This window comes from Balaenoptera ricei, chromosome 13, assembly GCF_028023285.1.
Source record: "Balaenoptera ricei isolate mBalRic1 chromosome 13, mBalRic1.hap2, whole genome shotgun sequence".
NCBI lineage: Eukaryota > Metazoa > Chordata > Mammalia > Artiodactyla > Balaenopteridae > Balaenoptera > Balaenoptera ricei.
In genome coordinates, this window is record NC_082651.1 from 102,099,083 (window position 1) to 102,125,825 (window position 26,743).

Genomic DNA, 26,743 nt, shown 5'->3' on the forward strand with positions numbered 1-26,743 from the left:
GGCCGGCAGCCCCTGCCCCCGGGAGCCCCAAGCCGGCACCTCCCCCGTCTCTCCCCCCATGTCTGTGTTTTATGGTGAGCTAAGAATGGCCCTTCCGTTTTAAAACAGATGGAAAACAACAAAAGAAGGAGAATTAGAATCTCAGTGTTCAGAGCAGTTTTACTGGCGCAGGGCCACCTCACCCGTATGGCCGGTGGCTGTTTCCCAGGACGACAGCCGGGTGTGCGGTCCCGGCAGAGACCCTGTGGCCGCCAAGGCTCGACCGCTGCCAGGCCCTTCACAGAAAAATTTTCCGGGCGAGTCTAAGCCATCTCCGCTGTGTCTCTGGGCAATTTATCACCACCCTCAGGCTTTGTTTAAAACCTAGAAGTTCCCAGCCCTGAACGGGCCCCTCTCGTGAGCCCCTCTTGGTTATTCCCAGCTTCTAAATTCTCCTGAGCTCAACACTTCTTGACCATCTTTGAAGCCCCCTCTGCTCCTCCAAAGCCTTGTCTCTGATATGCCCACCGCGCCCACCATTGTCTGCCCTCCCCTGGTCCAGGCCTCATCACCAGGTGGCCCGGGCTGGCCCTCCGGGGCCCCAGGACCCATCCTCTGGGCTGGGCCTCCCGCCCTCCCCCACCCCCTGCCACCAGGCCAGCTTCTCCTGGGAATACCTGCCCTCCCGCCCCCGTTCTCCTGCTCCATGCTCTCCCACATTCACCTCTGTTTCCAGAAGCTTCTCCCCCAGCCAGATCTCTCGGACACACGCCCACCCGCACTCAGCGGCCTCCTCCCAACCTCCTCAGAGCTGCTTGTGCAGAATGAGGGGCACAGGTGCACGCTCCTGAGGGTCAGCCCCGAACCCCACAGGCCGGTGCCAGCAGGGCAGACAGGAGAGTGCAGAGAACACTCGGCCAGCGAGCGCGTGCGAGACCAACCACGAATCCGGACTCTGATTAGACACGATAAACCGCGTGAGCAAACTGCCTTCGGGGTCACCGAACAGGACATTCTCATGAAGAAGCGGCTTTTATTCCGCTTAGGACTCTGCATCTGTATCTCAGTTTACTTACGGGAAAGCACAGCCGTGGACCCACGTAAAGAATAGGAGTCGCTGCTACAAGTTACGCGGCATGGACCCCTGAGTCCAGCCAGACCTAACGGGGCCAGGCCCCATCTGCTAGCGCAAATCCTCGGGAGGCACATCTCTGGGCTGTATTCGGTTTTGTCTGCTTTTCGTGGAAATTCCGATTGGAAGGACACAGTTATCTACTCCCGACAGGAAATGTTATTTCAGAAGAACGTGAGACGCACCCACTTAGTAAGACTCTTACAGGCAGAGTAGATTAATAAGGTGGAAGGTGGTTGTTTCATTTTTCTCATTTGTCATATTTCGTCACTATAAATCCCATGTCGCTTTTCTTTTTCCTGCACGAGAGGGCAGGGTACCTGAAGAGGTATCTCTCAATACGGTGTAAGGTCGGGAGGACCTCTGATGTTGTAAATGCAAGGGTGTCATTCTAAAGGAAAGCAGTTCCATCGCATGAGTTCAGTGATGTGCTGGTGTCTGGAGGGACAGTAACACATTTTGTCTGCGGATTGATTGGAAAAAGTTTTGATTGAAAATAGCTCTGTGCGTGGAAAGAAAAAGAAAGTGCGTTTTGACTTTGTTAAAGGGTGGGGGGCTTCCTCAGTTCTGGGCAGGAGGTGGTAAGAGCAGCAACGGCCTTCCAACGCCCCACTGCTCTGCGGCGCCCCATAGTGTCCACGCAATGAGCCCCAGAAACTGTGACAGGTCATAAAAATTACTGACACTAACGGTTTCGTAAATATCTTACAAACAGGCGATAATTATTAAAACCAAAGACCTTCTTTACTGGAGAGATTTGAAGTATAGAGACTCATTTTCATTTGGAACAAAGTAGTACACGATTGATGGCCCTTAGTGAAAGGATGCTTGTGAAATTAATGCTGTCCTCACTTTCCTCCTGGGTCGCGTGAGCTGACAGGCCCATCAATAAATTGTCCAGAGTTCCATCACCCGCTAAAATTCTGGACGAGTCCCATCAACTCAGCGTAATCCAGGGGAAGTAGAATCTTTTGATTTAAATGTTTGGTAAAGAAGAGGTACTTTCCAGAACTTTGCTGCAATTTGCTGTGTAGACACACGTGTGCTGTTTACTTTGCTTTAGGAACTGAAATTCCTTCATTTCAAAACAAAACTTTTTCCTTATTTATGTGGACCACATTTCTTTTACCGACCCAGTGTCTAGCCCTCACTAGGGGAAAAAAATCCCTCATAAGTGTTAGATTATTTCTCCCCCAGTTTTTATATTCCTATTTTTATAACAAAATTGTAAACGATGTAAAGCCGCAAACTTTAGTCAATTTGGAGAGTCTTGTGAGCTGTGGAGTGGCCTTGCTGCCCTGGTCAGTTTACAGAACCCAGTGGGCAGGTCCGCCTGCACGCCGGCCCCGGCCCCCCGGTCTCTGCTCAGACGTGAGACCCCCGTCTCCCCACTGCTCTGGCTGCTGCTTTGACGTGATGCTTTCATGGAGGAGAGAGGAGGGAAGGACAGACACACGGACCGTGTGAGGACTGGTCCTCAGGGCTCAGCTGACTCTGATTAGCAGAACAGAAGTAACTCCCTTACGAGTTACTCTTCGCGTTGGGCGGGTTGGAGGGTGTGGAAGTGACCTCCGGGTCCGTGCGAGGGGCAGCGACAAGGCCACAGCTTCCCTGAGGCCACCGTGTGCTCAGAGCATTGCCAAGCCACGTCCTTGATGTCAGGAAAGCTTAGTCTTCCGTCCAAGGTCAAAAGGTATCAGTAGTGAAAGCTTAGCTCTTCTCTCACTTGTATAGGAATAGGGTGCTTTGGGGCAGTTCTTGGTGGTGCTGTGGTGACCAGCCGTGATGTCTGTGGGGTTGTGGTCACTTCCGGACCATACCTGAGTGGGCAGGAAGCGGGTGCTGAGACGCCTGTGCCGCACGAAAGGGTGGCTTGCCGGAGGGCTCCCGGCGCTGCAGACGGGCCTCCTGGCTCCCTGCAGGCTCTCCCCGCGGAGCAGCTCCTCCCTCTGCAGGGTCAGGTGAGCTGCCGACCCCTAAGCAAAGGGCATCCCGTGCCTTTAACGACCAGGGCCCATGCTAATCAACCATCCAGCAATCGTCTTCCCGTCCTTGCGTCACAGGAGGTTGTGAGCAGGTCCAGGAACCACGCTTGCTCCTGAGGGCCTGTTGGACTGCTGGAGAGGCTGACTGTTCAGAAGGACCCGGGAAGCGGAGGGGGGGGCGTGTGGAGGAGGGTCGTTCCCGCACGAAGGGCGGGGCTGCGGGCGGCACACGGGCCTCTGCCGGTCCCTGAACGCCTGGGCGTTTGCCTTGGCTTATGTGAGCCCACACGTGTGTGCGGTCCTCCCCCCGTCACTGGTCCTCCCCCCGGGTGGCTCTTTATTAGAATCACGGAGGGAAGGGGTTTCTGTCGTGGTCTGGCCTGCACCCTGACCGGAGCGCCACGTCCCAAAGCGCAGGTGCCCGCAGGCCCGCAGAGGCCCTACCTGTTCAGCTGGGTCACCTGCACAGGACAGTGAGCCCCAAATGGCCACTGTGGCCACTCGCGACCGGGCGGATCATCCGGTCTCTAGCGGGATGAGGGGGATGAGGGGTCTACAGGGTCCCCGTCACCCCGGGTCATAAGGGGAGCCTCCCTCCGGCGGTGATCAGGCTGGTGCGGCCAGTCGCTCGCCACATCTTGGTGGCCGCTCCCTGACCGGGAGCGCGCCTTTAATGGTTACGCAATGTGCCCCCCGGCCTCCCGCTTGAGAGCCATAGGCGCTCTTCCCGCTGGTCCCCAGCTCCGCCCGTCCAAACTTACACCATGTGAAAAAAGGCAAAAAGGGGGGAAAGCCAGACTTTCCTCGTTCGGGAGTCGGCGGGTCGGCGGGCGCCGCGTCCCCCTGGGTACCTGCGCGCTGGCGTGGGTGCCCAGGGCGGGCGGCTCTTCTGTTGCCGTGGCCCGGGCGGGGGCCCCGAGTCATCTCTGTCCCCTGTCTCCCCAGCGAAGCGGTACTGCAAGGACGCCAGCCCTAGCAGCAGCGCCGCCAGCACCTACGCGCCCAGCAGCAGCAACCTGAGCTGCGGCGGCGGCAGCAGCGCCAGCAGCACGTGCAGCAAGAGCAGCTTCGACTACACGCACGACATGGAGGCGGCGCACATGGCGGCCACGGCCATCCTCAACCTGTCCACGCGCTGCCGCGAGATGCCGCAGAACCTGTCCACCAAGCCGCAGGACCTGTGCGCCGCGCGGGTACGGGCCGCCGGCGCACCTGGCGGGGGCCGGGGGCGGGGGCGGGGCCGGGGCGGGGGCGGGGCCTCGGCGCGTCCCCACCGCCGCCTCCCGCGCCCGGCGGCCTCGGCCCGGCGGTCCCGCAGGCGCCTCCCTCCCAGGGGCCGGCGCAGGCCGTGCGCCCCCCGGGCTCTGCTCGGAGGAGGCCTGACAGCGCGGGGTCCTGGGGACGCACTTTCCAGACCAGGAGAAATCGTCCGGTCTTTTAGATTAACGTGTCCATTTGGGACCCAGAGTCACTTCTGGAAACAGAAGGACACCACGCTCCCCTCCTGGCGGTTCCGAGCTGCACAGAGAATAGGAAGCTCGAGGAGCCGTGCGCCCTGGACCTTAAGCAGAGGAGGGTGGGCCGCGCCGCGGTCAGATGAAACGCAGGCCTGCTCCCTCCCGCCCAGCCCTGGGGAACAAAGAGAGTGCAAAAATCCCGTTTCCCCACGGGTTCCCAGCCGGGCAATTACAGCCGGCTTCCATTAGTTCAAAACAGCATAGATGCCAGAAAGGTGAGCAACACTTAGGGCGGTTCCTCGTCAGGGGGCTCCTGGCCGGAGAGGGCGCCGTGCGGCCGCCGCAGCGCGCAGGGCTGCCCGGCGAGACCACTAGGGGGCGCGCGACGCAGGCGGCGCGGGCGCCTCGTGGTCCCGGGCCCGTGAGCGGCACGCCGGCCCGCGCCTCCCTCCAGAACAAAGGGTCCCTCCGTCGCCTACTGCTGCTGGGCGAGCGCCTGAGCGCAGAGCACTGACCCTAGTTGTTAGAAATAAGTGTAATTTGTATGAATGGAGAAAGGTCAGTAATCTTATGTTTTGCAAACGCTTTCTTCTCTATTAATATTTTTATTCCTAGATTTTGGAGGAGTGTCAGGGGCATGCAGTTTCCGTGGAGATCAGGGCTGCTAAAATGCGAGGCTGGCATGGAGGAGATTCTGTTTCAGGGGGAAAAAAAAGACAGTAACCCCTTCCAGTTTTTTTCACTTTGTTAAATTTAAACTAAGACAGACAGAATTATAATCCAACACGATGAAGGCTAATAGTATGAAAGCTGGAAACCAGGAGTGCACTTTGACAAGAAGAGTTCAGGCAGAATAATATGCTATAATTTATCAAGGTAACAGCCCAAAGGATGGGGTTTTCATTCCAAGCATCTTCCCTCCGCGATTACATTCAGAGGAAAGAGCTGCTAGACATCTGAGCAGGCAGCAGGTTTCACGCCAGCTCTGAAATCAAATTGCTCAAGAGAGTGTAACTCTCTGGGAAAAAAAAAAAAAAAAAATGGAGGATTGTCAGGGGTATTTTGATTTTTCTTTCTCTGTCCTCCATCTGCCCTTCCTTCTCTCCCTCCTCCTGAGAAGCAGGCTCTGAGGAATTCTTGATCTGTTTAAAGCATCATAAAAAAAAAAAAAAAACAAAAACAAAAAAAAAACACCCTGTACCTCTTTGTTTTTTCTAAAGCTGGTTGACTAAATTGCAGGTTTGCTGAACCATAGAGCAGGTCAGCCGTGATCACTGCAGCAGAGGTGTGTTGGGCTGTGATTGCACATCTTCCTGCTTAAAATGGAAAAGTCTCTCTCCATCATAGGTTTTGTATTAGAAAGTACATTTTATGTGGGGATTTTTGTTTGGTTTGGTTTCCTACTATATACCCAGAGCCTGTGCCTGATAAATAAATAAATATTTGTCCAAAAAATGGAAAAAAAAAAAAAAAGCAAGTAAATTCTAGTTCCTCTCCTCCATTCTTCTAAATTCTTGTGTTTTCCTCCACTCCAAGTCTTGGAGTATTAGCATCAGTGAAACTAAAGGAGAATTTTAAGTATATATACATTTTTAGGTATTTATGTATAATCTGTACACATACACACACATACATTTCTGATCTCTTAAGAGGTCTTTGAACTGGGATAGAATTGAAATTAGGCACTTGTTTTTCTTCTGGCCAGGCTTATTTCTAAAAGCAGAAATGTATTAGGAAGAAAACATATAGATCTCTGATAGGTAAGTGATAGAGCGATGATAGATAGTCGATAAGAGACAAGAGAGTGAGAGACTGATAGGTGATTAGTAGATAATAGACGGATGCGTGCATGCCTCTGCCAGCCAATTTCCCAGCTGCGCGTGGGGAGCAAGGCAGATGGGGGGCCACATGCGCTCGCCTTGGGCGCTTATACACGTGAGACTGCGGTGAGCAGTTTCCAGTTTGAACTGTGTCCTGGCGGAAGGCAGGGCTGTGGTCTGGGGGATGGATTCTCATGGTCCCTGTGTCCTTCTGTCCCGCAGAACCCTGACATGGAGGTGGATGAGAACGGGACCCTGGACCTGAGCATGAACAAGCAGCGGCCGCGCGAGGGCTGCTGCCCCATCCTGACGCCCCTGGAGCCCATGTCCCCCCAGCAGCAGGCGGTGATGAACAGCCGGTGTTTCCAGCTGAGCGAGGGAGACTGCTGGGACTTGCCCGTGGACTACACCAAAATGAAGCCCCGGAGGATAGATGAGGATGAGCCCAAAGAGATGACTGTATGTCCTTTTCACTGACTGCCCCCCCCTACCCCGTCCACTAAGCATGTGAAGTTGGCACCACTGAGGGAAAATGCCCTTGGCACACGCCTTAACAGAAAATGTCTTTCCTCTTGAAAAATGACCTTTAGCTGACTAAGGCTCAGAAGACACTTTTGGTTGACCCAGGAGAGATTTGGCACTAACCCTGATCAGAGTGAAACAAACCATTGCCTCCTTTAAATGATGAATTTTATTTTCTAACACGTGTGTTTTGTTGCAAACGATTTCTGTAGGAAAATGTGTAAACAGCTTACTAGTTCATTTTTTCTGGGTGATAAATTGATAGAATGCAGGGTTTTCCTTGCAGGTAGGGAATTATAATGAGACTCTTAAATACTTAAAATGATTAATTCTGTGCGATTAATTAGCTGGCTCATTGAAGCAAAGGACAGGGTCTGTTCTCTAAGAAACCTGAAATACGCAGAAGAGCCTACCTACCCCAGCCTAGAACAAATCATTTTAGTACAGTCACCTGAATCTTTGTTGACTATAATATTACCAAAACACCTATGTCAAGAACATATTTTTGAAGTAGTTACAATTTTCAAATTCAGATCATTAAAATAGTTATCCTTTAGGCTAAGAAAATAAATGAAAAAAAATGGTCTTTATTAGACTGACTTTTCCTCCAGTGTTCAACTCTGAAAATTATGACATCTTCTTTATTCTCTGAAAAATGAAAATTCTTTTTGAACACAATAGGGAGACCACCATCCAAGCAATAGCATCTTAAAGAAACAGGGAGGTGGAGAGAAGGGAAACATTAGCTATCTGTAGGAATTGGCAGGGAAGGCACCTGTTTATAAGGCCATTACATCAAAAGCTTTTTATGTTTATTCTTCAAACTGATTTAAGTATCCAGGCATCTTAAAGGAGAATAGAATCTGAGTGGCAAGCTAAATTCCAAAGTATTTTTTTTCTCTTACAGTGTTAAATCGTTACTACCAAATAAGGCATGGTAGTTGAATCTGCGAATTTATTTTAATTAAAATTAAGCCCCCATAAAAGGACAATACCGCCATAAGGTGTCACACAAGTGAAAACCCTTGCACTCAAGAAACACGTTTACTGAACATCGCCACCTGTAGGAACTTCTAGGTTACTGCAAGGGCCCCAATTAGCCAAAGTAGGTACATTCTATTAAAAAAAAAAAAAAAAATTGTTGCCTAAGAGTATTCTAAAATCACAGCGTCAGTCTAAACTGATCTTCCCTTGCCTTGGGACTTACAGCACATACAATACTTCTGTAGTGTAGAATACTTACCAAAGACTCTTAGAAGCCCCAGTCTAAAATATCTTTGGATACAATGCTTAAGCTCTGTCCAGTGATGTTGGATAAAGTGCCGTAGGTCTTAAACCCAGGTGAGCAAGGTCCACTGAGCCGCCTCTCTGGCTGCCAGACCGCTTATCTGTCCCTCCTGTCGGTACAGCTGCAGAAATTTGAATAAGGAATTTGAATTTGCCCACTGACAGGTTACCCTAATTTTAGGAATTTAGAGCAAGTGATGAGAAAGTAAAGTCCCCCAGAGAGAGAGGTACTCTTTGAACGAAGTTGGGTTTGCATCCTCAGGATGAGGGTGCATCGTGACTTTAAGGGTAAGGTTGGGAGAGGTGGACAATTCAGGACAGCCATCCCCCGGGGGGGACGCAGCCTCTGGTCTGTGTATCCAGCCGTCATCGCTGTGGCCCTGAAGCTGTGTTTTGCCCGCAGCCGGAAGACTTGGATCCCTTCCAGGAGGCTCTAGAAGAAAGAAGGTACCCGGGGGAGGTGACCATCCCGAGCCCCAAGCCCAAGTACCCCCAGTGCAAGGAGAGCAAGAAGGACTTGATAACGTAAGCATGACGTGAGGTGAAATTATCACTCTTCTGAACCTTCCCTTTCTTTGGCTTATCTTTAAACCGGGTCTGTATATGCCTTGCCGTTTGAGCATGCGACATGCGCAGCGTACAAATGTCCCCAACTGCCAGTCGGGTAGAGCGAGAGGCCAGCCGTGGACGCGCTTGTTCTGAGCGATGCTCTGTGCTAAGGAGACATCATTTCCATGTAATCCCGTGCATTTTGCAGCTTTTCTTCAGGGCGCTTAAATCCCCGTGCAGACATTGCAGCTAAACTGGAAACAATGAAACATTTTTCAAGTTTTTTTTTTGAAACATACTTACTATTTTGGCTGTTTTTGTTTTTGTTTGGTGGCAGATGTCCAACACCAAGGTGTGATGGGAGTGGTCATGTGACTGGTAATTACGCCTCACATAGAAGGTGTGCCTTCATTTTTCTCATGGTGGATTCTGTCTTTTCAATTTATTGTTTTCAGCTTACCTCAACAATGCTGTCCAAGTACAAACGTTGAATTATGTGTCACCCCTTTAAGTGCTATATGTTGACCTTCAAAAGCATGCTAATTGACGTGTTGTATAATGTCTTTTATTTTGAAACAAACTACCTGAATTTGGAAAATGACTTACAAACATTGAGACAAAAGAGCACAAATATTTGGATCTTATTTTTTAAAGTTTCTGGAAAGACCTGTTTCCTTAAATTTCTATGTAAACGTGAATTAGTTAATTATACCAACAAAATTCAATATACAGCACTTGCCCCATCGCTTTTCTGCATTCAACTTTTTAATTTCAGTTTTATGTTGTGTTTGTTCGGGAACGTAAGCTGGGCCTCGGGGCTACTCACCTGACTCTTCCGCCCTGTCTTACAGTCTGTCGGGCTGCCCGCTGGCTGACAAAAGCATTCGAAGTATGCTGGCCACCAGCTCACAAGAACTCAAGTAAGATTTAACGAAAATCCTTCTCTTTCTAAAATCTGTTCACTTGGTAGTAACAAAAAGGACGTGTCGTTTGAAAAGAAAAAATGTCTTTAAAAAGCCACCTGTGTGCGTCAGCGCCTCAATTCAGCACACATGACTGGTCTTCAGGATTTTAGTCACTTCTCTGGACAATCCATCTGCCTTTTCCCTCTCATTTACCTCCAGCTTTTTCATATCGTATCCTTCTTCTATCTTGAATTTTCTAAAGCATAGGTATTTTCTCTCCAGATATGCATGCACGTGGAAGGGAAGTTTTACAGAGTTACTCAGACTTTTAGGAAGTGATTGATCGTAATGTAAAAAGTCAAAAGTTGATTTCTTAAAAGTCAGTAGTTAATATGATCACTTTAAAAATGGATATTTAAATAGCGCGAATGACAAAAACCCACCATGACAGTAGCTAATTCCTTCAGTATACCGTGGTTATAGCTAATGAGACTCTTTAGGGCAGTGATAACTCACAGTTAACTAAGGCTTTTACCAATGACAGACAACACGGCCCTCTCTCTCCTCTGAGCCTGTAATTTTCTCTGTCTTTTCAGCATGAATCTGGTCAGCTACATTTACACCACCAGACTAAGGGTTTTCTTCTTTGTGTGTGTGTGTGTATATATATATATATATATACACACATGTATATATACACATATATATACATACACACACACATACATATGCACATATATACATCCATATTCAGTTACTAGACAGGTTTTGGAAGAAGTCAGTCCAAGCCATAGACAGCAGATTAAGACCTTTGGTCATCCAGTTAGAATGGATATTCAGGTGTCTGTAAGGAAAGAAGGGCAAGACTTGAACATTCCACAACATAATGAGAACCAAGATTCCCAAATAACTGTTTTTAATTACCTGCCTGTTATAAAAATCATCACGTCAACTTGCTCGGCTTCCATTTTGTTTGGAAATGGCTTTATTTCCAATGCAGAGAAAATTCTGTTTTCAGACCCTGTTGGATTCCTTTCCCAAGGACCCCGCCCTGTGCTCCCACTCCCTCGAGACAGACCAGGGCGTCCGCAGAGTGCGGGCTCTGTTTCACACTGTGTCGTTTTTTACAGGATCCCCGTCCGGGGCCCTAGCGCCATAGATCACCTGCTCATGTTCAGTGACCTACTGAACTAGCCCTTCCGGCCCGAGACCCTGGGAGCTCTCTTCATGGCGTGTAAACACCAGGAGGTCGCCCTCTTACTTAACGGCTGTAAAGTCTGTAGCCGTCCTCGTGGTGCCTGACGGACAAATAGCTTTTAGAACCTCAAACGGACAGAATTAGCAAGAACCACCCAGGCCGCTGTGTTAAGACCTCCTTTTTCCCTGGCTTGAAACCATACTCCCCTCACGATCAAAACGTGGTTAACTGCGCTTGGAACTTGGCTAACATCAGAACATGGCAACTTCCCTTTGACTCTCTTGATGAGGAATGCTTTGCCATCTCCAGTTCCAACAGGCCTGCTGTAAACAGGGAAACAGCCTGTGGACGACTTGCATCTAGTGTGGCTTCTCCTTGGTGGTCTCCAGACCCCAGAGACCAGAGTAGGCTTCTGATGGGTCTGGTTTTCATGGCTTTGCATCCTCTGACTTTGGGCTTGGAAGGCTGTGTTGATCTGAAGTCCCAGGCAGACCTGCTTCTCCTCCGGTGTTGGCACTTTCTTCTTGTCGTGTCTTCTTGGAAGATGGTGTGACGGTCCGCACCATCTGCATCTTCAGAGTGGTGTCCGAGTGCCCTTCACATCCTCCTGGGTGGTGTCGGGCCGTCTGTTCCCTCCTCCCTCCCTCCTCCTGGGGGTGGGGGTGGGAGGCGAGTATCTTCCAGAGGGCGATGGCCTCTCCTGATTTACACTGATCTAAAGGCCACAGTCACCTGTAACTTGTCTTTGCAGCAAGTGAATCCCACTTCAATTGACCCTTTTTCTGGGAAATCCAAACTTGACAAATTTTCTGAAATGATTTAAGAATGGATCTTCAAAACTAGGGATTTCACTTACATGTCTACTGTAAATAGTCTGATATTTAAGTGACCATTTTTACTTGATGATAAGTCTTTCTCAACTGAGGAAACCATATATTTTAATGTGGTTTTTTTCCTTTAATCTTTTAATTGATGACACCCCTCCATCCATGGCTTTTTCATGCGGGTCACAAAGGCTTTCCTGGGCACAGGAGCAGAGATGAATCCCTTTAGGATTTGCAACTGCTTTCTCTAGAATAATTCATGCATGTGCCCTTTTCAATAGCTGATTCTTTACATACGTATTTTAAAAGCTTTGGTCAATTCCCGCCGCACAGCCTCTTGCCTGATTGACAGAGCCCTTGTGTGATGCAGTGATCTCCACTTCTTCATAGAGACACCTTAGGAAGTGGGTCCCAATTGCCTCAAAAATTTTTCTCACTTCTGCATCAGCTAAGAAATAGAATCTCCTGGGAATGTTCCTCTTGTCACTTCTGATGTTGAATTTTGTTAGTTGGCCGTTAACAGGACATTCTTGATCTCAGACAGACGAGTTTTGCCAGATACACTCTGGGTCTTGGGTCCTCCATCCTCTTAAACTTCCTGAGATAAGACCTTGCTCCATTCTCATCCAGAACAGCACACGTGGGGTAGTCTTAAAAAGAAGCCGATCGTGTTGTCGAATTATGTACAATATGTAAACTGAACCTGTATTAAAATGTAATGTGTTCGTGAATATCATTCAGTCTCTGCAACTATTGCTTTCTTGTCCCTGGTCCGTCTGGCGTAGAAAACAGGTTGGTGGCTGGGTCAGAGGCAGGTGACAGCACTGGGGGAGGGAGCCCCAGAGGCAGGCGAGGGGACCCGAGATGACCGCGACCCAGGGCCCCGAGACTAGCAGACCCTCCCAGGCTGATGCTTATGACGCTACATAGATGCGCAGGAACAGCCGCCCCCCCCCCCCCCGCCAGAGGACACCTGACTGTGACGTTCATTGAGACCCCAGGCCAGGAAAAAAAAAAAGAATAAAATTGTCCAAATGAATGTGATTTTTTTGGTGAGGACTCTGCCTAACATGAGGGAAGTTTCTTCTCTAAAAGTTTCATTGGCTAAGATCCCCTGAAAGTAGCAACTTGAAAGAACTTGCAAATCACATCACATCATCCTCAGCCTATTTTTTTTTTTTTAAGAAACCACACCCTCCCAGCCAGAAATTCTCTTTCCTACTTCCAGATGCGAGATCAGCACAGACACGGGGGTGATGTAGGTGCTTTAGCCACCTCCATGACCAGTTTAAACCGATGAAAAACTGATTTCAATCAGAGGCAATTAGCTCTAAAAACAGGCCCCCAAATTGGCTTCCATTTATACTCAGTTGGCCACATTTAGATTCTCCCTTGTTATTCCTGTCTTTGTCTTTTAGAACCAGAATCCCTGTGGTTAATGAGGGTCCTTGCAGGAGAAGGAATTGTCCATCCCTGGTTCTCTTTACTTCTTCACCTTTGAACTTTGATTTAATCCTCCTGGTGGGGGTGGGGTCCTCCTTTGGGTTCTCTGACATTTAAAAAGTTCTCGTGTGTTCTGTCTTTCCGAGGCATGTCTCCCAGGTATTTTCACCTTAGACATAGAGGAATTTTAACCACATACTCAAAAAACCTTGTTTAAAACCTGGTTACATTTATTTAAATCAAAGAATTAAAATTTTGAACTTAGGCCACGATATGACTTTTCTCTAAGGGCTCCTTATTTGTAGAATTTCCGAGGGCTTCTTTCTTCAGCTATGCACGTCGCGCTGGCGTTGGGAGGAGTATTTACCAGGGTCTATGCACGTCGCGCTGGCATTGGGAGGAGTATTTACCAGGGTCTATGCACATCGTGCTGGCGTTGGGAGGAGTATTTACCAGGGTCCAATACAGCTTCACTCCACCCACAGCTTCCACTGTTTCGAGTGCAGGAAGTTCACCCACTTTCACTGCACACCAGGTTCTGAGAACTAATCCTCATTTCCATCATCTTCCGCCTTCCCGGTTCACAGTAGTAAATCCGGGGGACTTTGTGAGTTACAACTGCCGTGTTCTGAGGGCTGTGGCCTTCACGGAGGACGTGTCTCCGCGTGGAAGGATGTGTGGACCCCTCTGTACAGTTAACTCCTTACGGCAGAAGTTATCCTGAGGTTCTGGCCCTCACGTTGGGGGAGGCACGTGATATGTGATCTTTCACTTCAAGGAGTACCCCTCGGACGCCCTCCTTTCAGTTAGAAAATCATTTTATTCTGCAGCAGCAGGGCCACCTAAGCACACCTGGTGCATACGTGTGAGTGTCTGTGGGGGAGAAGGGCGCCAGCCTCAGGCATATGGGGCGCATGTCACACCATAGGTACGACCTGCTGGGACCCGGTGAGCGATGCACACCCGAGATTTAGTCGAGGCTCGGAGCCTCCTCTGCGCGCCTGGCCCTTGAGAAGGTGGGGGGCTTGGACCCACCTCGCAGATGTGCAAACTGAGTCCGGGCAGTGGGCAGCTCAGTCAGTAAGTGGCCGTCACCACACTTGGCCCAAGCGCCTTTTCCACACTTCATGCTACCGTTTCAAAATTAGTATCCCTTTAGGGGTGTTGGTTTTCGATGGAGAATTAAAGGTTTATGCTTAACTACATAAAAATACAAATTCCGAGTTTCTTTCTCTGAAGCGTTTAGCTTTAGGTCTCATGCAGTGTTTTCTCATAACCCACACACAGGGCTAAACAGGGGATTGGGTCCTGTGAAGTTAAACTTCCAGGTGGGACATGACCATCAGTCGTAGAAAACTGTTCACAGGGGTTTTGTCATCCCCAGGAAGAATCTCGTCCCACAATTTCTATTTCAACATCTGTAAAATATTGATAAAGTTTGCGCTGCGGCATTTTTCTAAAAATACCCTAAGAAATACAGCTTGCAGCAGATAGATTTTCATTTAACCATAAGTAGGGTCAATTTAAAATAAGTCCCATATAGGAAATTTAGGGGAGCACAATATAGGAAAACTTCTACAATAAGGATGTTTGAGGGTAACTCCAGTTATACACACACACACACACACACAGACACTCACAACGCACACACACACATGCTCATGCACTCACACACACACACATGCTCACACAAACACACACACTCACACAGTCACACACTGACACTCTCACAGTCACACAGTGACACACTCTCACACTGACACACACACACACAATCACCCACTCTCACAGACACACTCTCACACACGTGCACACACTCACTCTCACACACACACCCACGCACACACACACTCACATACACTCTCACACTCACACACACTCTCACAGTCTCACACAACACTCTCACACTCACGCACACTCACACGCACACACTAACACACTCTCACACAACACACTCACTCTCACACACGCACTCACACTCATGCACACACACACACACGCACAAGCACTCAAACACACTCACACTCCAACGAATGAATGCACAAACATATAGTGAATGAAGCAATGCCTCATGGCTCAGGCTTGGGTTCACTGAGTTTCTTATTAAGGGAGGGTTCGGGGGGAAAGCCTGGGTTCTTCTCTCTGTTTCTGGAACAGGTGGACTTAGCCACGTAGCATCATAGGACCCACCTCCCTGGATGCTGGCCCAGCTGCCAAGTGTCATTGGGTCCTTTGCTGTTGTAACTGGATCCGCCAGGAACCTCCCTTCCTGCTTCTTCTCTTTCTAATAGCCGGCATTAGACTCACATTATTTAAATCCCTTCTTTTAATATTTATTTATTTATGTATTTGGTTGCGCTGGGTCTTAGTTGCCGCAGGTGTGCTCCTTAGTTGTGACTCCAGGGCTCCTTTGCTGCGGCTTGCGGGCTCCTTAGTTGTGGCATGTGAACTCTTAGTTGCGGCATGTGGGATCTAGTTCCCTGACCAGGGATCAAACCCGGACCCCCTGCATTGGGATCATGGAGTCTTAACCACTGCGCCACCAGGGAAGTCCCTAGACCCAGATTATTAAGGGAGAGTTCCAGGGGTTTGAGTTTGGGGTTATGTTTTAATCACCTTTAACCATATTCATATGCAAATCAACCAAAAACAAAACAAAGCAATAAAAAAGAAAAACGTTGATATTTCATTTATTTTATAAAGGGATCTGTGCTTTACAAAAGCATCCGTAGAGTTCTCTGGCAGTATTTGAATGCAGTCTAGGTGTGTTTGTCTTTGGTTTGTTTATTCTCCACCATCTTCCAGGTTTGGGTGCAGGTTATGAGGAAGTTTGCAGAGTGAAAAACCAGACTTCGGTCATCAAAGAAAGGCACGGGTGTAGGAGGGAAGTTGACTAATCAAGACACAGCTGTGTATCAATAAACTCTTTGTGCAAAACAAAACACAGAGACCGGCCTCTCCCGTCAGAGGGGCGTCAAGTCCTCATCTGTGAAATGGGAGAGTCCTGGTACCCGGCTCACTGTAGACGTTCAGCTAGTGTCATCGTCACCACGGCAACACACACAAGTCCCACAGCGCGTGTTAAACTGCTGGGTTTTGTGACAACATTAAGCAGAATTCAAAGGAGGAAAATGTAAGCGTTAGTTTAACGTTTACTTAGTGGCTTCTGTGACCTCCCTGAAATAAGGAGAACTTTAATTCACTCCAAAATCTTCTGAGCCTCTGGCTTTGGAGGACTTTATAGCAAGTCCTTTAATTTAGAAAGAAAAGTAAAGAGAAGAAAGACACCGCAGCAGTTACACCCGTTGGAACCCCGGGGGTGGGCGGTGATTGCAGACAGGGGTGCCTGTGTGCTGGGCTCTCCCTGCCATGTTTCTGCAGTGCCTGTGCGTACGTGTGTGCATGTGTGCGTGTGTGCACGTGTGTGTGAGTGTATGCAGGTGTGCACGTGTTCATCTGTAGGCCAGCACAGGTGTTCTCACGTCTGGCTGTCGCATCAGCGTGTGGGCAGCATTCTGCTGCCCCGGGCATCATTTACGTCCCTCTGTGCTCACATCCCCTCAGTAAAGAGGGATGTTCTGCAAAGTCCCTGAGCTTCGAGTTGGAAGCAAAAATCGGGAGAGGGCATCTCCCGGAAAACCATAAACGGAGCTGTTTCATTCTTTCGTTTTAAAAACTTGTACTCCGCACCCAGAGATGAGACACCGTTTCTGCCCTCAAGGCACCATGGCCAGTCCCGTGCCGGGCATCTTGGGAGGCAGACCATCGGGGTTGGGGGGCGGCTGGGGAGCAGAGGTCGTGGGCCGGGGCCTGAGCGCAGCTGGTCCAGGCGCGGGCAGCAGACAGACGCACCAAGGCCGGGAGGAGGCCGTGCGGTCGGGGCCGCGGAGGGGCAAGCGAGGGGCCGGGCAGAGCCGGCTGCGGGGAGGATGGTCCGGGCAGGGGACCGGAGCCCCGAGCTCCGAGCCCCGCTCAGCGGGGATGGGGGTGGAAGCAGAGGGGAGCCAGCCGTCCGGGCCGAAGCAAGGCTCATTGCAGGCGGTCTGTCATACCGAGCACCGCCCGACGGGAAGGTGCCTTGGCTTGGCCCCCTGCGCTCTTAGGGATCCCTTCTCTCCTCAGAATGAGGGATTTCCTGGGCGGGCCGAAAGGCTGCCCTAAAATCTGGGCTTCGTCGGCTCGTAGAAACTGAATGTTTAAGTTGTTCGTTGGTGCTTCATCACCCATTTTCATTGAAACTAAATGAAACACGATGAATGTGGACCAGAATCCCGACCCGCTGCCAGCCAAGTCACAAACTAATTGAAGTCTTGTGTGGAAGCTCTGTGGGTCGAGCCGTCCTCCTCAGGGCTCCTGGTCGAGGGGCTTCACTGCAGCAACCCCTGCTCCCCGCCCCTGGAGAGGCAGCGTCCTGTTTTGTTAACTCAGGTGTGGAGTCAGCTGGCGTCCGTGTTTCATTTCACCTTCAACCTGCCTTACTTGCTGTCTTCTGGGCTAAACCAATCTCTCCTGTCACCTGAACAGTCCATACACTGGCCATTTAAAGACCAGCTGGCAGTGGCCACTGTATCTGACCTGAGAGGAAGGAGCCCAAGCCCTCCCGGGGAGGGGGCTGAATTTCTAACTTAAAGCTGACCTTGAGGTTTTCATGTTTTTTATTGTGACAAACTTGGGGAAGGTTTTAAATCCAGAACAGGGCCATGAAAAAGACCTTCCTTACGAAACATTTCTTAGCATTCCATCCCTCCGTTTGGAAATGGTGAAATTTTAATACAGATACCAGACAGTGCAGAATGATACTATTTCTAAATAAATAGAACACAATTTGTCATCTAATCCAAGCTAAAATAATCCACCTAATACAAACTATTTGAAAATGACTCTTTGGATAAATTTATTTTTTAACTGCAAAATTACTTTCCCTTTTACAATTAAGAATATAAAACATACAGCATATTTGGTGCATGTGAGCAGAAGGAAAAAAATATTTTCCTTACAATTTTAAATACTGCCATTTTAAAGGTATTTTAGATGTATGTACATATGTATTTAAATATGCTGTATGTCAATGTGTAAACACACACTTATGTGAATACATGTATTTTGTTGCCTGTGTTGTCAGGCCAGGATTCAAAGCCAGACACATGGCCCTTCATAAAACATGTTGAATTGGCTGAGTCTTCTCCATGCATTACATCTAGTTAAGTTTGGCCTTTCCTAATTATTGGGAATCTGGTCCCATTTTCATTTCATTCTGGGCTCCTCTGGGGCAATTCTGACAAATGGCCTTCCTTCAAGCTCAGCGGCCGGTCATCACCCCAGCCCTGAGCTACAGGAGAAGCTGCTTCTGTGAGGAGATGAAGGTCTGACCAGTCAGGAGCAGGTTACGTTGGCCTTTAATTGTAAATTTGACGTTTTATTCCCGTAAACACTTCACTCATTTATAGTTCCCTGGAGCAAAATGAGCGAAACTGGAAATAAAGTAGATGTTCCCTTTGGGAAATTATCAGCAAGGATTTTGGAGGGCATTTTTTCCTAGCAATTTCAGGAAAGAGAACCATCCTCTTCGGGTTTCTTTCTTGATTGGAAAGACCGGCTCTGAGCGGGTGAAGGGGGCGTTTGACGGGCCAAGGAGGGCCAGGGAGCCGAGCTCGTAAGGAGCAATCCCACCTGTCTGTGCATTTGACCCGTCTGTGTATGTAACGTATCTGTGTACTTGTCCCTAAACAGGATCCCTGGTCTTCCAGGAGCCACAGTTCAAGGAAAATCACATCCCTTCTATTCTATTCTCTCTTTTTTGCATTTTTACAAAGAGAGACGTGTTCCAGACACCTGTGGATTCTGCTTAGTTGTCTCCAGGTGGTCCAGGTGCTTAATCCTGTTCTCTGTCCACAATAATCCTGCTACCTTCAAAGAGAATTAGAGAATATTGTGATCGTAGAGAGAGATGAGCACTCCCACCCTTACCTGACCTTTTTAAGGAAAAAAAAAAATTAAGTGCAAATAATTTCTTAATAATCAAAATGAAAATGTGATCTGGCTTTACAAAATGAGTTTCTACACTTACACGACTGTCCAGCAGAACTTTCTGGGGTGATGGGGGTGTCCAGGAGGGCAGCCTGAGCCACACGTGGCTCCTGAGCACGTGAGGCCACTGGGGCTGAGGAACGCATTTCTAATTGCACTTCGTTTTATTAATTCAGATTTAAATAGCCACACTGTCAAGCGGACATCCTTAGTGGACGGTGCCACATAGAACCTTAGACTTCATGGATGCTGTTCGTCATATATAGTTTTACTACATTTTAGTACACATTCAGGAATATTTTAGTCCTACAACTGAAAAGTTCATGCTTTTTTTAGCGTCTGTGTCCTCAACATTTTTGTTATATTATTAAGCCATTGACAGATAGGTTAGCCCTTTTATATTTACATGCTGTCCTCTTTTTAATTTAATACCATTTATAAACAGATTAAAGCTAAATATTATATAAGCTTCACAGTGTGTTTTCAGAATAGAATATTTGCATGTTACACCAAAACCTCATTGTTTTGGACCATTCGGGCAGTATTCAATACAAGGTAGTGGAGAACCTCTGTTATGTTATTTTAAAAATACGTTTGACTTTATTACTTTCAAACTTGTACAGAAATTCAAATCTAGTTAAGCAGGTGTCACCAAAGAGAGCTCCTTAGGCCCCCTAAGGACTAAATAAGCCTGGCTTATAATTAGCATATGCATTATTAATACTTGGGGTATCGAAGTTGTTAGAAGCCTGCTCTCCATTAGTAGCTGGAATACTTCTCTTTCAAGCTGGCTTATGCCCTTAATTAGCCTACCTGCGGGGAAAGCTGCTCCACAGAAGTGACCTTCAGCCCCTCCCCATCCCAATTACCATTAGCGGCTGGATCCTGAGGATGCCACCACAATGTACGGTGCACAGTCTGGGGCTCAAATTGGTGGCTTGTTTAGCTCGCTTTCAACCCCAGGGCCACAGAGAGCAGCTCCATCTTGGCCTCCGCGCGACAGGGCCACGCACCTCCCTGCTCTGTGCCCCCGCCACGGGCACGTGAATAGCGGCTTCGCATCGCCTCTGCTCTTGTCCTCCTGTGGGCAGGTAGTGGTGGTGCTTTACTACACGCCTGCCTTCTGTTGAGATGAATTGCACTGTGATATGCAATCGCCCATCGCTGGCACGTGTAAGGGGGCTCTTGGCGAAGAGGGGGGGAGTGTGATTTTAACAAGACCAGGGCATTTTTAAATGGCGTTTTTGGAAACAAAGCTACTAAAAGCTCCAAAAATTGAGGAAGTGGGGGCAGAAAAGTTATGTATAATCTCATCTCTCTGATAAATATTATTTATTATTAATTATATCATTAATCACGTCCCTTGAGGATCCTGAAGCCCGCTTCCTTGTGTACTGTGTAGGTCATGGAATCTCTAACAGCTGCATAATATTCCTGGGTGGCAGGGGGTGTTTCTGTAGCTTCCCTCTTGACCTGGAACGATGAGCAAACACAGACCCAAGCCCGGAACGCGGGCGGCTGGCACGTGCACGGTCCCCCAGGGCCTCGGCCTCGTGAGCCGACAAGGGCGTCTCCGCACAGTTAGGACCTCGGGTGGATCGTAGACGGGACAGGACGGGACCCTGTGAAGCGAGGGGATGAGCTCTGCGCGTACACGGCTCGCTTTACAGACCCGACGGCTCCCGTAGCTGAGCCTGAAACAAGGACGACAGGCTAAGGGCGGGTGTTCTTCCTGGGGTCTGCGTGTAAACCCCCGTGTGCGGGGAAACAGCAGGAGCACGGCCCCCGCATGCTGGCAGGGACACCCGGGGGGCCGAGGAGGGACAGCCAGGGGAAGGTTCCAGAACGTGAAGCAGAGCGTCAGGGGTCAGATCCCATCGGGCCTGCAGGAGCTGGCAGGACTCTGGTCTCCACTCTGAGGGGGCTGGGCTTCGGCGCGGCAGAGACATCACCTGACAGCTTCCAGTTCCTGCCAAGAGGACGGCTTGCGGGACCGCGAGGAGGTCAGGAGGGCCCGCTGGGAGGCCTTGGCGACCGTCCGGGTTGGCGATGATCCCACAGGCGAGGTCACGAGCAAAGCCGGCTGCAGGAGCGGTCAGAATCTGGGGGTTCTGCCAGAGGAACGCGATGTGGCCTGAGTGTGAAAGCATGAGCGCCACCCAAAGGTGCCCCCAGCACCTGCACTTTCCGAAAACAGGAGGACCCTGCGGGGGAGTCGGCCCCGGGGGGCGGGGGGTGCAGGCTGTCGAGGGTTGGACGTCCTAGGCGGTCAGGAGAGGGTCGTGTGAGCAGCCGCAGAGTTCAGGAGAGACGGGGGCTGGAAACCTGGATGCGGAGGTCGTCAACACACACAGGCGGCTAAAGCTGCTCAACTAGAAGAATGAATCACCAGGAGTGAGTGTCGGCGGAGAAGACAAGGACCAGGACCACAGCCCAGCCTCTGGGTCTCCTGCTTTAACTCAGTGGGAGGAGCCCCGGGGTAACCTGGAAACGGAAGTTATCACAAAACTTCCAAGTCCCGTCACAAATACGTTCCCTCCAATGTCTGGCAGGCCCCTTTCATCCCAATAGAACGGGGCAGCACCAAGGATTTCCCACGTACTGACGGTGGCAGCCAGCCCACAGATCTCACCATGGGCTGTGTTTGGACAGAACGACATTTCAAAAAGGAAATAGTATATCTGACTTGTGAAGATAGTGTAACCATTGGGGGACTATTTAAACGTGACTGTGATGATGCGCTTTTTCTTAACACATTGTCAGAGCGACAGGACCTCCATCGGGGTAGGCGCCTCACCTGCCCACTTTCCCCACTCTTCTTGCCGGGCTCCTTGGATAAGTCAGGCCGAGGCTGAACGGATGCCCTGGGAGAAGGTTGGGAAAGTGTGAAAACGAGGGTCTTTCGGAGAAGTTGGTTCCGGCGATGATCTGATTATCGAATGGTGCTGCTTCCACTCTTGCCGTGAGGATCACATCCACACTTAAGGCGGGTGACCCCCAGCTCTGCGTCGGGCAGGGAGGGAGGACGGTGAGGCTGGGTGTACTTGCATGGGAGACTAGCCTTGGTTTCACCTTGAACGTAGATTTGTAGACTGTTTCACCTTGAGGCTTAAAGATGGCTTGAGAGATCCTGAGATGCATATTTCTTAATTCTTCAAATAACTGTCTACAATGTATGCATACTTCATGGTACAAGAACTTTCTGGTGCCCTCCCCCTCTTGGCCCTTTGCAAAGCAGGCACGTCCCCTTGAGAGGACCTTCCTTGACCCTCCTCTCGATCCAAATCCGCCCTGTCTACAGGAGCCCAGCCATAGAGCCAGGTCAGCCCTTCACTGAGCTGGCTAATTCCCTCACCTGGGCTTAGATCCCACACCCACGACGCCGGCGCCCTGGCTCCTTTCTGCAGACATCATGTTCCATCTTACGCTGTGGCTGTGTGGTCACCTGGACCCGGCACAGAGCAGAGGTTCCTGAGGGCACCCCTCGGGGCTTCAGCATCCAGCTCCCCCTCAACAGCACTTTGCCCTGTGCTCGGAACCCAAGCCATTGAGTAAATCATTCAACGAATCAGAACAAGTTGACTTGTACAACACAGCCTCGTAAGGAGCCCATGAATTCTGCAGGGAGAACTGCGGAGGGAAAGCAGTGGTGTCTGCAGGCAGGTCAGCCAGGTGACCTTGGGCAGATGCGGCCACGTCTCTGAGCCCCAGGCCTCCACTGTGGAGGGAGGGGATTCGGCCAGTTGACCTGGAAGGTTCCGGTGACTTCGGAAACACTGTTGCCCTGGGTGCAAAGGAGGCAGCGGCGGCGGGCGAGCTCTATGAGGTCACCTCTGTACAGGGGACAGAGCTGCACGTGGGCGGCATCAGCGGCAGGGCCGTGTGCAGGTGAAAGCCTGGTGGCACGTGCCTGGTGCGGCTCTGGACGCGTTCTGCTGCCGGACACACGCGGCGTCTCCTGCACCAGGATGGTGATTTCCGAGTGAATAATGGAGGAAAGACATACCTTCTTGGCCGCTGGATGGGAAGCTGGGGAGGAAGTGGCATCACCGTCCAGCGGGAGGCCGAGCTGCCCGTCAGCTGTGCCCTGAGCCCTGCGCAGACTCGCAGCGTCCTTGTGGGGCGGGGGCAGGGGTGCGTGCGGAGGACGAGAGCCAGGCCCGGCCAGCACTGGCCACAGGTCAGTGGAGCTGGAGGGCCTGAGCACACCTCTGAAAAGGGGAAGAAGAAACACTTCTCTCTCCCGACCGCCAGACCACTTAGTCTGCAGCGAGGAGGGGCGCAGACAACCCCTTTACAGCTGGGGACCTAAGACTGATGGGAAGGGATAGCATGCATCTTTCCACGTCTACCCACCCCACGTTTAAAACTTGTCTAAGAAAAAGACAGTGGGTTTTACCTGTTTTCAAGACATGGCTGTTTGTGGAAGGCAGTGAGATGCTTATCCTCTCGCCGGGGGAATCGGGCGCCTCCCGTGGTTCCCCCCCCCCCACCTCCTCCCTCCTGACTGTAGCTTCTCTCTTCCTGCAAAGCCCCCTCATAGACCCCATCCCCTCTGCCATCTCTGGCCGTCCCTGGCGGTCCCTCTCCAGCACCTGTGACGTGTGTTAGATTGAAGAGATTTGTCCTTTCCGAGACTTTCAGTGCGTACATTTTTAGGCCGTATACCTTTGGGTATGCTCTCTTCTCCAAAGTTTTTGACTCCCAAGTAATGTGTATCTATTCGTTGGACTTTCCGTTTTTGTTTGTTTGTTTTAAAATTGAATGGGCTGTGTTTTCAGTTTAGCTCCCTCACCGCATGGGGTCAGGGCGACCTGGGGGCCCCAGGCAGGTGGGCTCAGAAGGGCTGGGGGCAAGCACAGCACCTGGGACGGGGCCCGGGTCACACTCGGCACTGGACATGTCCTTGGTGAAGTTAAGTGAACTTCAGTCATTTTTGCTGCTTCTGGCCTTTCAAGGGGAGGTCTGTTTCGGCTCAGCCGCGCCTTCCTGTCAAAATCATCCCGCAGTGACTTGGTCACGCTCTGTCCGTATACTTGGGGTCTTTGCCTTCTCTCTCAGGTGTTTCTGCTTTTCTCCCCATGTCACGTCATGAGAAGATTTTTTCGCCCTTAAAAATGCCTGTCTCTGGCTTTTAGTTCCTCGGGGCTATCAAATGGAGCCAGTTTTTAAGTTAAGTAGAAATAATTTAAAATCTTGTTTATTGCTTCATTGTGAGTATTCGAGGTCTGTCGATTAACTGCTTTCTTTGGAAAACCCTTTTAAAAGTCCAGGCGGGATATTCGAGTTGCACTGATAAAGGCCCCTCAAATACCGGGAGACATTTTCACACCTTCGGGTTTTCACAAGTGCGACCTAAGAAGGGCAGTAAGCGTCGAGAGGTGACCTCCTCCCACCTCTGGGTGGTCCCGGGCACCCTTCCGGGGACTCAGGAGCAGGGCCAGGGCTTAGCGGCGAGGACCCCCGGCAGGCCTCCTGGTTCCAGGGCCCAGCCCTGCCGCCCACCACAGGGTGACCTCTCCCGTCTACATCCAGAGCCGGGCAATGCGGACAGCCGCCTGATGGTTCACGGTAAGGACGAGACGGGCTTCTGTCTGTAGAGGTCTCAGGACAGCGCCGGCTCCCAGAGTAAAGCGAGAGGAGTTTCTTCATGAAGGACTGAGGTCTGAGAGGAAACAGGAAAGCAGGAATGGCCCATGGGGGCCTGGTGGGCCAGGCCAAGGGCGTCTCCGCAGACGTGAGGCCAGCTGGGTTGGGGGTAGGGGAGGTCAGGGGAAAAAAGACAAAGATAATCAACCCCCAAAGTCTGACCCAATTCCAGCAACAAATGAATGAAATGGAACCTCTTTTGTTTGAAATTCCAACAACCAAGATCAAAATATTTCAAAGATGAAAGGATTCCATTTTCCTAATATGTCTTTTTCTCTCTCTTGTCTAATATGGTATTATTTTAAAATGCTCATATCAGACTTGCAAATCAGGTTTAAAATCATCAAATAAAAATGTCCATCAGCCCATCAAACTCACATCAGATCTCATCCCCCTTACTAATTTCACTCTCTTCTCCCCACTTTCTGAATTCTAAAACATTTTCCCAACTGGCATATTTTGATCATCTTTTTCTCTGTCATTTTTTTTATTTTTCAATCTGCCTTGAATACTTGCTTCAGTTCCCTTGCCTTTTTTGGATGACATGTGTTTTAAGATGAGCACATGGTGGAAACAGAGGCATTTTTATTCCCTGGGCATCGTTGTGGGTCAGAACAGTGCCAGAGATATCGAGAAACCCTCTCTTTTTCCTCTCCCCGTTTTGTAGACCTAAAGCAGACTAGACCCCGATGTCCTACGCAGTCTAGTCTACAACAGACAGCATTTCACCTTTCCTAGTTACATGCTGGCTCCAGCTGGGTGAGGCTGCACCCACGTCCCCTGGACTACTTATCAGCCAGTGTATCATGGACCGTGCTGTAGTTCTTCCACAAATACCTCATCTCATGCAAACCCATTTTGATTCTTCCTGAGCTTCTGTCTCAGGCGTGACCTTCAGGGAGCCTTTGATGCTAACTTCCTGGTATCAGAAATGATAGCCTTGCTTTACATCTCAAGTCCTCTTATACTTCACAGCATCTTATACTTTCTGGCACTTGAGTTCTTTCCAAAGGCTCTGCTGTCGTTTCATCTGCACAACCGATGATCTCAGCATCCATGGCGGCCCTGAGAAGCTGAAGGCAGACAAGGCAGGCAGCTGCTTTCAGGGTGCAAGGCCGGCGGTGCGTCTGGGCCAGGAGGGGGGAACAGGACTTGGGGCCACAGAACGTCAGTTCAGATCCTTTATTCTGTCTAGCTGCGTGGTCTTCAGTGAGTTGATTAAACTTCTGACATTCAGTTTTCTTATCTAGAAAAAGTGAAGGTAACGTCTTCCGCCGACCTCACAGGACGCGTGTGTGGGCCCCCCGAGGTCACGCTGCGTCTGGTGCTGGTGCAAGGCTGGGGGGTGCTGAGCTCAGCAGAGGCGGGGCGCTCACGACCTTCCTACAGGGCAGGGCATAGGGGGCAGGGAGGCTGAGCGACCTTCCCAGAATCACAAGGAGACTCAGCTATCGGACCAGCTCCCGTCGGCCCGGCCGGTGTCCCTTCCAGCAGCCCCCAGCAGACTCTCCATCGGGGCACGTCCAGATTTCCAAATCGCTTTAAGGGGTCGGCCTTCGGGGTTAAGGAAGTTGCCTAATAGAGGAGGATCCCATTTAGACTCTAAGGCATGTGGTTTACAGTTCATCAAAATAACGAGTTTTGGGTGAGGCTTAATGACTCTCTTTGGGAAGCAGGTTCACTGATTCCAGACACCGAGAAGGGCTGCAAGATTAATAAAGGGACCATCTCGTACTTGGTAACTCCTCATCTGTTGGTTTCCTCTAATAGCCATTTGCTGCCCTTTTCTTGCCCTTCGGTGCAGACTCAAAATACCAAATGTATCCATTTCACCAACAAATAGTTCTAGCAGAGGGCAGGGTGAATAAAATGGCAAGACCAGAGGAGAAGAAACGACCATCTAAAACCCAGGTAATTAGCTTGAGGGAATGGGTTTCCACGCGCTGGAAACTATTCCACCAACAGG

The 26,743-nt window shown here is 50.1% G+C and overlaps 1 protein-coding gene across 2 annotated transcripts in view; it reads left to right on the forward strand.

The window, feature by feature from the left end:
- Window positions 1–26,743, forward strand: part of MYT1L (myelin transcription factor 1 like) — a 135,897-nt gene that overhangs the window by 58,662 nt on the left and 50,492 nt on the right. For both annotated transcript variants that reach the window (XM_059943164.1, XM_059943165.1), the window contains exons 11-14: window positions 4,042–4,289; window positions 6,596–6,832; window positions 8,586–8,707; window positions 9,583–9,651. In XM_059943164.1, the coding sequence (XP_059799147.1) occupies window positions 4,042–4,289; window positions 6,596–6,832; window positions 8,586–8,707; window positions 9,583–9,651 (676 nt within the window). The remainder of the gene's footprint in view (window positions 1–4,041; window positions 4,290–6,595; window positions 6,833–8,585; window positions 8,708–9,582; window positions 9,652–26,743) is intronic.